The sequence below is a fragment of the Tupaia chinensis genome, unplaced genomic scaffold, assembly GCF_000334495.1.
Source record: "Tupaia chinensis unplaced genomic scaffold, TupChi_1.0 Scaffold000311_2, whole genome shotgun sequence".
Lineage (NCBI taxonomy): Eukaryota > Metazoa > Chordata > Mammalia > Scandentia > Tupaiidae > Tupaia > Tupaia belangeri.
In genome coordinates, this window is record NW_006159803.1 from 918,058 (window position 1) to 930,579 (window position 12,522).

At 37.2% G+C, this 12,522-nt stretch overlaps 1 protein-coding gene across 5 annotated transcripts in view; it reads left to right on the forward strand.

Annotated features, from left to right (window-relative positions):
• The window catches only part of GRIA4 (glutamate ionotropic receptor AMPA type subunit 4), a 392,211-nt gene that overhangs the window by 350,103 nt on the left and 29,586 nt on the right, over nucleotides 1-12,522 (forward strand). The window contains exon 15 of one of the 5 annotated variants that reach the window (XM_027772851.1): nucleotides 2,924-2,963. The exons of the other annotated variants lie outside the window; for them this stretch is intronic. Within the exon in view, the coding sequence (XP_027628652.1) occupies nucleotides 2,924-2,945 (22 nt within the window). The 3' untranslated portion in view covers nucleotides 2,946-2,963. Of the gene's footprint in view, nucleotides 1-2,923; nucleotides 2,964-12,522 lie in introns of those variants that run through there. 5 annotated transcript variants of the gene reach the window in all.

Below are 12,522 nucleotides of genomic sequence, written 5' to 3' on the forward strand. Positions count from 1 at the left end.
TTAGAGAGGTTAAGTGACTTGGCCACAGCACCACAGCTGAGGTTAGAACGGAGATCTTCTGACTCTCTCCAGTGCTCTTATGGGAAAAGAACAAAGAAAGACTTCTTAATATCAATAGGGTTTACTCTGAAAACCTACTGAACAATTTGTCATTCTTTTGTGCTGCAAGTTTTAGCAGCATTGATCACCTCAGAGCATATCGAAAATACACAGAGCTTACTTCCACAGTTGTTCATTTATATTTAACGCACACATAAACTCATGTTGAGTTGAAGAGATTACAGAGGTAGTTTTCAGGTCAACACAAGGAAAGATTTTACAACTATTAAAACTGCCTCCCCCACAAAATGAGAGAAAATTATCTTGTGATACCCAACATCATACTTGTGAATGTAAAGCTGGAAAAAATTGTACATCTCTCAGAGAGCCAAAAGTGATGCCCATACCTATCTGTATTCCCTTCCCACTTTGAGAGTCTGAGATTCCCAGTTATTTCCTAGACTATTTTAAGCCAAACAACCAAAGAATTCTCTTATACTTCTTTGAATTTGCACATTTAATAAGATGGGAGAAAAATTCATTCTCAGAATTTCGTTAGAAGCTCATATGGTTTTGGAATTAAAGAAATCACTTCTTTAGTAAATAACTACTTTTATTATAGTCTATCTACATTGTGAAATGAAAAGCTATTTAAGGAAAGCACTCCTCTGTAAGAATCGACAGTTAGAGATAGATACAGATTGCATATGCTTATATATACAGACATTTAAAATTATATGCTGACCTCAAACTTTTGGCAAGGTACAAACTTGAAGAAATGCATTGGATTATATAAAGGGAGAAATAAAACAGCACAAGCCAAGCACATGAATATCGAAGGAACTTTTTTTATTTTTTTCTTAGAAGAACACATTTCTCTAGATATGATAAAAATTGTCTCATGTAATGTGGTATCCTGTGGTGTTTCAATATGAAATACTTGAGAAGGTGATTTTAAAGGGCACTGTAATAACCCTAACAACTTTAGTACTATTTAATTTATTTTTCATTTTTCTCTTCATCACAAATGGCAATCAGTTTATTCCCTGGAGCATGAAGACTGTCCAGCCACTGTAATTTCACCCAATTCAGGCAGTATACCTATAGTTGTTCTTATTCATAGATACCCAGATCATTTCTAAATATGAAGATATTTCCTTCAAAACTCTGTCCCATAAGTGACTTCCATGGATCAAGTAGGTGTTTCAAAAAAAATTTTTTTTTTCATTTTTAAGCATTGCTTTACAATTTCTGGATGCATTTGTTTTAGGGGGAAAAAGAAAATGCTGCTTTTCTATATATTTTTTGGAATTTATAATATTTAGTAATAAGTGGCTGATTTGTCAAAATAGCCATTTTTACAGTATTCATTAAACATATTGAAGCTTAAATACCCGAAGAAGAACACAAGGGAAAACATATATGTTGTAGTTGGAGAAATTTTATGATGTCATAGTTATATTATGAAACTTGAAAGTGATTAAAGTTCATAGGCTGAATCTAATGCTATACAAATGGTAATATTAGTAATAGATGGAGAAAAGATATTATTGTATAACATAGAGTCTGCCATATAGAGTTTTTTCCCTGCACATTTTCATAATGGCCATTAGAGTAATGACTACCACATCCCTCATTCTGAAGTCTCTGGAATATACTGTGACAAACTAAGGTTCCAAAGTACATCCATTTTCTCACCTGATGTTATTTTACTTGATGAAGAATTTTAATAAGTTACCCAAAGTTAAATAACAATAGCACATGATCTTGTATGGGTTCAGGCTCATTCTTGGTCTCCACTCTCCTTCATGTCTCACAGAATTCAATCAGTTGTCTGGTATCTGTTTTCTATGATGGGAGCCAATCACCCTCCATCTCTGAAATTATGCCAAAGGGTAATTAGCAACTGACTATAAACTTAATTGATTAGGTGGTAGCCTCAAAAGAGCTAACGTAATTCAAACAAGAAGACTTTATAAGAGCCTATATAAGTGAAAAAGGACATAAAAATTCTGTAAACTACTACGTACCAAGCACATGTATATGAATATATTCTCTACCTTGATCCCCATAATCTTCCTGAAGTTGGCACTAATTTCCTCATCTGGAAGACGCTGCTGCTGAAACAGTATGAATAACTGATGAGTGACGGAAGAGGAACTGGAGCCCATTACTGTCTCATTCCTAAATCCATGTTCCTTTCACTGCACAGCTTTGTTTTGTTCCAAAGGCACAGGAATCTTAGAGGCACATTATAACCAGAACAACAGAAAATCCTATCTTTATCCAACCTTCATGTCCCTATTTTGACAAAATAAAACAAGCACATAGTGTCCAATAATATCCATTTCCCAGACATTTTCCCTAACCCTCCCCTCTAATGACTACTCGATTTTTTTGAATCTTTAAAGTAATTATTCATATCCAATTTAGTATTGATCCAAACATGGTATTGCTTGTAGAATGATCATTGTACTCTCAAAAGACAAGAACATCTGAGAGGTGGTTTAAGAATACCATAACATGCCTACTTCTCCCTAAAAAGCTCTAGGTGCTCCAAGGATCCAGCCTCTAGCTGGCAAAAACTACCCAAGCAACCCTTTCATGAATTTCCCTCCTCTAAGCCAATCATCAGCTGATTTGAGCTCTCTGATAAGATAGATTGACTGAAGAGCAGATTTTCTTCCACTTACGTGGCCAATGTTCATTTCCCTTTGGCTTAATCCTGAAAATGGGTTTAAAATGCAATTCAGTGAAAGCTCCGGTGTATCAGACAGTTGGTAGTGTCTTGTGAGACCCGAGGAAGGGGTTGGCCAGAATTGAACTTGACTTTAATACAAGACCATGTTCTATTATTGTTTAACTTTGGGTATTTCTCCCCTAGGAGGAGGACAGAGGAGAACTAACCAGCTCCAGGACCAAGGTAAGAGGGGAGTTTTCTTTCAAAAGAATGGGTTCCATCCATTTGAAGGAAACCCCTCCCCCCACCTATTTTTAATCCCCTTTTCTTTATACATTTATATTTTTTAACCCACCAGCATTAGGAAATCAGCTTGCATAGTAGTTATTTAAACATCCACTTCCAATGTTATAGAAGGAAAAAATAAAACCTTCACGCAGATCATCTCAGTTATATGCTAACGCATTTATGTTTTCCATCATCGTTAAGTATTAGTACCAGTCTTTCACTAAAGTTTAGATTCTTGCATAAGCCTTAGGAAATTGTTACTAGTTTTTTATTTCTCTATATGTAGAATAGATATAGTTATTGTCAACCCAATCACAAAGGGTAAGACATCACAAAAATATTAAAACTAATGGGCCAAGCAAATGTTGGTCAAGATGCTGGACTCCCACATACTTGACCGCAGTTTGAGTCCCAGACCTGGAGACCCGGAAATCATGTTGGGTGTGTATATGTGTATGCCCCAAATCCCGAGAAGAGACCAGAGGAGAAGGAATTGCAGTGTTCCTCCCCCCGTGGGGTGATTTATCACTTTCTCTCTCACTATCATTCCATCTCTATCTGGCGAGTGCATGTGCCCTGTGGCAAAACCTTAAAAAATATTAAAATCTGAAGTATTTCTATAGAAATATATTATTAATAAGAATTTTTTAATAAAAGGAGCTGATACGATTTTAATGATAAACGTTTTGAAATATGGTCAGGCTAGATGTGCGGTTGGATGTGGTATAGACTCATTGAGATTTTTAAGGTGCTGAATGAAAACCATGGTTAGAAAAATAAGAGAAAAGGGAGGAGACACTGCCTCGAGTGTTATTCCTTCATGCTTGTACACTCTCCTCCCAGGCTTCTTTTATATTGTTTTTAATGGTTTCCTCTGTAAACTTTCACTTTTTATGTTTTATACACCGGACAGCATCAGTATTCTGTCTTTGCTACTCTGTTTCAAATTGGTCCTTCCATAGGAAATAACCCAAGGGGAGAAACAAATGAGAAAATTTTAAAAAGCACTAGAATTTAAATTGTTAGAAGAAAGGTACACCATATGGACTATGAAAGGGACCAGTGTCCAGATCCTGTTCAGCAATGGTTCTTTGTTATCATTGCCCTCCAAAGAGGCTAGGTCTTGTGTCACTCAAGCACATTTTAGAAAAAGTTTAGTATCAGATAACTGAGACACTTTAGAGCTCAAGAAGAAAATTTTAGGAAGGAAGAGGAATTGCACCAAGAGAATAATAATTCAAGCAATGTGTTTCCAGAAAAATGAGTCCTCATCTTTCAGAAATACAATTTTATCATTTTGTTACAAACCCGTTTAGAAGTCTGGCGTAAGTTAACTTGTCAAAAAACCTTATTTCAGGGAACCAGCAGTTAGCGTAATGGCTATGTCGCTGGACTCCCACGTAGTCGACCGCTGTTCGCATCCCGGACCCAGTGGCTTAAAAACTCACGCCGGGCGCATGTGTGCCCAAGATCCCGAGAGGAGAATAGAGGAGAAGGGATTGTGGCGTGACCATCCCCCCTGGGGGATGATTTCTAGCTTTCTGTCTCTATGTCTCTCTCTCTCTGTCTTTCTAGTGAGCGCACACGCCCTATAGCAAAAAACCTCACCAAAAAAAAAAAAAAAAAACCCTTATTTCAGAAGGATATATTTTTGTTCAAGGCTGTTTTCTTCTGAGCAGGAACCACAGTAGTCATGCGATTAGTAATAAACATGAAAGCATATATGTAAAGTAGGAATTTTATTTTAATACCAACATGCATTAATTATGAAAAAGATTATATTGTAATGGTCACCAAATGCAGAAACCTAAGCACTGAGCTTTTTTGAAAAAAATAATGATTTATTTGGGACCAGCAGATGATATAATGGTTACGTCGCTGAACTTCTGCATAGACTGTGGTTCAAGTCTCAGACCCAGTGGCTTCAAATTACTCTGGAAACATGTGTGTGCATGCCCAAAATCTCAAGAGGAGAATGGAGAAGGGATCGCAGTGTGGCCATCCCCCCCGGGGGTGATTTCTCACTTTCAGTCTCTCTCTCTCTCTCTCTCTCATCTCTCTGACTACCACATGCATCCTATAGCAAAAATCTCTATTAAAAATTATTTATTTAATCTCATTTATCATTATTATTATTTTTTTAAATTTGCTACAGGGCATGTGCTCTCCAGAGAAAAAGAGAAAGGAAAAGTGAGAAAGCAGGCTGCCGAGTCTGGGACTCAAACCAGGTCAGTCATGTGGGAGTCCAGTACCTTAACCACAATGCCACCTGCTGACCCCAGCATTGAGCTTTTACACATAACATATTTAGTTGTCAGATAAAATCTATTTTTTTCTCATGTACTTACTCTTTTAGTGAATAGTATAGTGCATATTCAAGCTTCATTATTCATTTCTGAATTTTTATATGCCAGACATATGGAATCTTTGCCAAGCAGTCATTTAAAAAGAATGAAATTTTGACAATATTTTAAATGAACCTTTATGTGTTACAATTTGATGTTTACATGAGCGTTAGAGATATTAAGAGGATTTGTAGTGTACTTTGAATTTTTGTGAAATAGTTCATGGTAATCTTGTTCAGGGAAGAGCACTGGTGATGGTTATATGGTAACTTAGTTTTTTTGGATAATCTGAAATTTAGATGAAAACACCAATTTTTACTGTTTTGTTGCTTAGAGTGAAAAGTATTGAGTTTATATTAATTCACTCAATTTATTAGGTATATTAAAAATAGTTCATAGAAGTATTCAAACAGATAGCTTCTGGGGGCTGGCAGGTAGCATGGAGGTTAAGGCACTGGATTCCCACATGGCTGACCTTGGTTCAAGGCCCAGATCTGGCATCTTGATTTCTCACTTTCCCTTTCTCTCTCTTTCTCTCTGGTCAAGTTAAAAATAATAATAATAAATAAAATTGAATAAAATAATTATTTTAAAACAATGAATACTGAGGGGCAGGAAGGTGGCGTGTTGGTTAAAGGTGCTGGACTCCCACGTGGCTGACCACAGTTCGAGTCCCAGACCTAGCAGCTTGCTTTCTCACTTTCTCTCTCTCTCTCTCACTGTATCTTGCTCTAGTCAAATTAAAAAATAACCATAATGACAAAATAAAGGAAATAATTGTTTTTTAAAAAAAATGAATACTGAATTTCTGTCAAGGATCAAATAACTAAAAGACTATGATAGACTTTATAATAGTATTAACACCAAAAGAGTAAGTAGGTGGGACTATTTTAAAAATTTAAACTTTTTGTCCATTTTTATCTATTTGAGTTCCTTAGTAGGAAAAAAAAAAAAAGAGGGACCTAACACTTTAAGTAATGTGCAGCTGGATCCCACATGGCCAACTCTCCAATTCAAGTCTTGGACCTGGCAGCTTGAGAAACACTCTGGGCACATGTGTGTGTGCATGTGCCCAAAACCCTGAAAGGGGAAATGGAGGAGAAGGGATTAGGGCGTGATCATATCCTACAGAGGGTGCGACTCCCACGTGGCTGACCACAGTTCGAGTCCCAGACCTAGCAGCTTGCTTTCTCACTTTCTCTCTCTCTCTCTCACTGTATCTTGCTCTAGTCAAATTAAAAAATAACCATAATGACAAAATAAAGGAAATAATTGTTTTTTAAAAAAAATGAATACTGAATTTCTGTCAAGGATCAAATAACTAAAAGACTATGATAGACTTTATAATAGTATTAACACCAAAAGAGTAAGTAGGTGGGACTATTTTAAAAATTTAAACTTTTTGTCCATTTTTATCTATTTGAGTTCCTTAGTAGGAAAAAAAAAAAAAGAGGGACCTAACACTTTAAGTAATGTGCAGCTGGATCCCACATGGCCAACTCTCCAATTCAAGTCTTGGACCTGGCAGCTTGAGAAACACTCTGGGCACATGTGTGTGTGCATGTGCCCAAAACCCTGAAAGGGGAAATGGAGGAGAAGGGATTAGGGCGTGATCATATCCTACAGAGGGTGCTTTTTCTCTCTATCTCTGTCTATCTCTGGCAAATAGACATGCCCTCTGGCAAGTTGTTTATTAAAAAGAGCATTAGAATATATTTCTGTTTGGAAATATGGTAATAAGCTCTATTGCTCTCAAAGATAAGTAGCTTTATATCTTCACTTAGAATGAGATACACTTAAACGCTTCAAAGACTCGTGGACATCAAATTCTTAGGCGTTAGCTATTTTCAGAGAGTAACAGAAGAGATGCATCCTTTCTTAGGTCTGAACCTCCTGTATAGTCTTGAAGTCGAATGGGAAGTCCAGGCAGCTTTCTTTCATCAGTTTATAATCCTTAGTTCTATAAGGAACATGATTTTATCACTCAAACTTATTTTTCTATTTGTATTAATCTCTGGCCTAACCAAAATCTAGGCCAAAAGATAATGTAGGTGAAACAAGATCAATTAAAACACATTTCAAGTTTTGAAAATAACATATAAATGGTGACTTTAAGTGAGAGAGAAAAGCTCAAACTACACTTTTTTTTTTAAACTCTTAAGAACTTCATGAAATATTGAAACTGTTTACATATGATGGTTAAATTTAATGAGTTGAACACATATTAAAATACGCAGTAAAATACAGGCCAGCAAATGGCATGGTGGTTAAGACAGCTGGATCCCACATGGCTAACTGTGCAGTTTGAATACTGGACCCAGGAGCCTGAGAATAACTCCGGGCACGTTTGCATGTGCACTCAAAATTTTGAAAGGAGAAGGGATTGCTGCATGAAGTATACCCTGGGGGGAAGATTTCTCACTTTCCCTCTGTGTCTTTCTGGCAAGCACCTGTGCCCCATAACAAACTCAAAATAAAACAAAATGCAGTAAAATAAATTTTAGTAAAGTTAAGCAAAACAAAACAGAGTTTTGGCTTTTAGTATTTGTTGATAACAAACGTATTTTTTGAGAGAGATTTTTTGCTATAGGGTGTGTGCTCTTGTTAGAGAGAAAGAAACAGAAGATACAAAGTGAGAAATCACCCCTCTAGAGGAATGACCACATTGCAATCCCTTCTCTTCCACTTTTCTCTCAAAATTTTGGGCACACATACACACATACCTGGCATGAGTTTCAGGCCACTGGGTCTGGAACTTAAACCGTGGTCAGCCATGTAGGAGTCCAGTGCGCTAACTACTATGCCACCTGCAGGCCCCATAAATGTAATTTTTAACTTATAGAATGAGGTGAAATATACTATTATGAGTAGTATATTTAGTAAAAGAAGAATTCTCTAAAGGTAATGTGTGTCATTTGCTAAATGTAAATATATTAAAATTGATTTATAAAAATATTATTGGGGCCAACAGGTGGCATGGTGGTTAAGGGTGCTGGACTCCCACATGGCCAACTGCGGTTCAAGGCCTGAACCTGGCAGCTTGCTTTCTCGCTCTCTCTCTCTCTCGCTCTCTCACTCTCTTGCTCTCACTCTATCCCTCTCTGGTCAAATTAAAATAAGTTAACAAATAAAAAAAGTTAAGTAATTCTTTTTAAAAAATACTACTATCTGGGGTTTTTATTATAAAGTAGTATCACATTTACCTTAATTTTAATAATGAAAGTTTATTGTATTTTTCTCCTATTTGAATACACAAAGTGAATTGGTGACCTTTTTTTAAAACTCTCTATGAAATCACTTAAACACCTCCCCATAGTATTTTGTTTATACAGTGACCCAAACTGCCATTTTTCATAAAGATAGTTAGTGCCAGTAATATTTTTATGTTCCTCTCTCTACTACTTAAATAGATGATTTGAAGTGTTTTGTTTTGTTTTAAAGTGCACTATCTACTATGTCTTCCCAAAACTTACTACATTCTTTAGTTGAAGGATCCTCTTTCAGTCTCCACCAAGCACACTATTCTTTCTCTTTAATGGGTTGCTGGCAAAATGGTGCCTCAAGTCAATTCTCTGAATACTAATTCTGTACGTGCTTGTTACATATTGACTATAATGCTCGTCATGCATTAAAACTGAGAATGGTATAAACTACCAAAAGACCCAGTTGCTACCCTCCAAGAGAGAGAAAAGATAGGACAGATAACAAAATATTGTACAATTCAAAGCAAATGTAAGTGTTCCAGTTAACGGATGGTATTATTTAAAGAAACAAGAGATGAATAGAATCTAGAGTGTGTGGGAATGACTTGATAAAGAAGGTTCACATGTATTAGTTGATAACTATTAGTTTAATGATTAAGTCAGGGAGTGATTACTAGAAAATGATTAAGAAATTTAGAAAGGCTAAGCAGAGGGATAAAGGAAATCCCTGGTGAAAGTTCTGTCATGAGTTTGGAGTTGATTCTGAATATGTCAAGAAAGTCATGACTTATTTTTCTATATTTTTCTATGCAAAATTGCATCATGACTTTTCTGACAACCCAATATATCTTTGGGACTGTTGCCAAACTATAAAGCTGAAAGAAGCAACTTGGGAAGTTAGTGTGTTTAAGAGACTAGACAACTATATTGAATCCGCCTTTGCCAGTTACTGATCATTCTACCTTAGGTCTTTACTCATTTGTAAAATGGAAACTTAATCTTATCATATAGGATTATTGTTAAATTCAATGAAAATATTAAGAAATTTACATAGTGTCTTGCGACCAGCAGATGGCTTAATGGTTAAATCGCTAGACTCCCACACAGTCAATCATGGCTTAAGTCCAGGACCTGGTGACTTAAAACTCATGCCGAGCATGTGTGCGTGCATGCCCAAAATCCTGAGAGGAGAATAGAGGAAAAGGTATTGCAGGATGACCATCCCCCAGGGGGTGATTTCTTGCTTTTTGTCTCTCTGTTTGGCTCTCTCTCTCCAGTGAGCGCATATGCCCTATAGCAAAAATCTCTTTTGGGGGGAGGGGGGAGGGGAAGGAAGGAGAGAAATTTACATACTGTCTGGCTCAAAAAATTTAATGAAAGTATGTTTTAGAAGTGTATGTAGAAAATAGCAAATGGTGTTTAAGGGTTACATCGCTGGACTCCTATGCAGTTGATCATAGTTCAAGTCCTGGATCTGACAGCTTAAACTAACACCAGGCACGTGTGTGTGTGTGCCCAAGATCCAGAGAGGAGAATAGACAAGAAGGGATTGCAGCGTGGCCATCCCTCCTGGGGGTGATTTCTTGCTTTCTGTCTGTCTCTTTGGTGAGCACATACATTCTATAGCTAAAATCTCTCTTTAAAAAAAAAAAATGTATGTAAGTTCAGTTGTTAGGAAGCCTTGACTGTCAGAAAAGCTAGAACAATATCATGGAGTCACCAGAGGTTTTCAACAAAGCACCATAAACAAGCAGAGAAGCGAGGTTATTCTGATCCAGGATATCAGAACAGACTGAGAGAGCCATTGCATCTGATTTTATTGGGTAATAAAGGTTTCAGCTAAGATGATGCCAGTGTGATAGAAAAGAAAAAAGAAGCTTTAAGAGACACTTTTCAGAAAATCAATTCTTAATGGATAGTTGGCTGTAGGACAGGAGGGAAATAAAAAGTCAAAATTAAAATAGAGTTTTTGTGGTTGAGTCTTATTCTATTATTATTATTATTATTATTATTATTATTATTGAGAGAGATTTTGTGATAGAGCATGTGTGCTCACCAGAGAGACAGAGAGAGACAGAGATTCAGAAGGTGAGAAATCAGCTCCCCACACTCCAGGGGTATGGTCACACTGCAAACCCCTCTCCTCGATTCTCCTCTCGAGATTTTGGGCATGCACATGCCCAGACTGAGTTTCAAGCCACCAGGTCCAGGACTAGAACCACAGCTGACCATGTGGGAGTCCAGCGACTTAACTACTGCACCAGCTGCTGGCCCCTCATTGTGTTTACAGTCCTATTTCTTCTGCATACATTTTTTAAAATCTATATTAGAGCTTCCTTATGATGCTATTCTTGGGGATCTAAGACTTCATGTCCCAATAGATTAAAATAATTAAGAACTTTGTATGCATTAAAATAGACATTGTATTTTAACCTTGGAAGAAAATCGGTGTTACCATCTATATATATCAAGTCATCATATATAAGTTTTTGGAATTGATTTTAAAAGAAAATTATCTGTTGCACTTCCTTCTTGGGTATTTAGGATTTGTCAGTTCAAATGACAAGACCACCTGCATTTGAATTTTATTTCAACTCAGGGAACATTTAGCCTGAAAGGACAGAAAAGAGTCAAATAACTTTCAGAGCAAAATCAGGGATAAACCTCACCAAGCCTAACAAATTTTTTGTGAGGAAAAAAAAAATTGACTTAGAGAGCCATAGAAGGGATGGTTAAATAGTATAACTACACCAGAAAGGGCTCTGACAGGAAGCAAAGGGTGTTATAGTACTGGGAGAAAGAGCACTGGACCAGAGGGCAGAGACCTGGGTCCCAGCTGGGCTTTAATGGACAAGTCACCTAACTTTCATTAGGCACCAATGAGAAGACTGACACTAACCTCTAACCCACATTTGGTTCAAACATTCTAGGATTCTTAGGCTTCAAAAAAATTGATGAGATTTTTAGGAGTCAACAAAGGATGGACAAAGTAAACATGATCTGTGTTCTAGGGACTGGTTTAGAATTCTGGAAACTATATCAGGAAAATAAGAAGCATAGTCTAAAAGATGAAGGAATCCAAATTAGGGCCAGAGATGGAGTCTATATAGCAAATCACTGTGTAGGTATAGGCCCGGGATCTGCATGAAAGGCATAGATGGTTGAACGACTCACTGTGAATACCCCAGTGACCAGTTCTTAGACTTCACAGTTGTAATTTACAGTAATAACAACCACAATTTGAAAAGTGAATTATATTCACAAATAACAATCTAGGTAGCCTTAGTTCATCTTGAAACAGAGCTTCCTTTTAATATGATTTGATTATGGATAATAAGCACAAGAGGCAGGGACTTCACCCCATATGATTTCAAGCAATATTCCAAGGCCAACAAAAATAAATTTTACATTATTTGATATGAATAATTGATATTGTCTCAATAGCATATAAATTTAACTATAGGTATCTTCTGACAGTTTTTTAAACAGCTAATTGGTTTAGGGAACCAGCAGTTAGCGTAATGGCTATGTCGCTGGACTCCCACGTAGTCGACCGCGGTTCGTGTCCCGGACCCATTGGCTTAAAACTCACGCCGGGCGCGTGTGCGTGCGTGCCCAAGATCCCGAGAGGAGAATGGAGGAGAAGGGATTGCGGCGTGACCATCCCCCCTGGGGGGTGATTTCTCGCTTTCTGTCTCTATGTCTCTCTCTGTCTGTCTGGCGAGCGCACGCGCCCTACAGTGAAAATCTCTCCAAAAAAAAAAAAAAATTTAATTGGTTTAACATACAGGCTTTCTTTTTCCTGAGATTTTTACTATATAGCATGCACACTCACAGGAGAAACAGAGACAGAAAGTGAGAAATCACTCCCCGGGAGGGATGGCCATGCCGCAATCTCTTCTCCATTCTTCTCTCAGGAGTTTGGGCACTCAAACACATGCACCTGGCATGAGCTTCAAGTCACCAG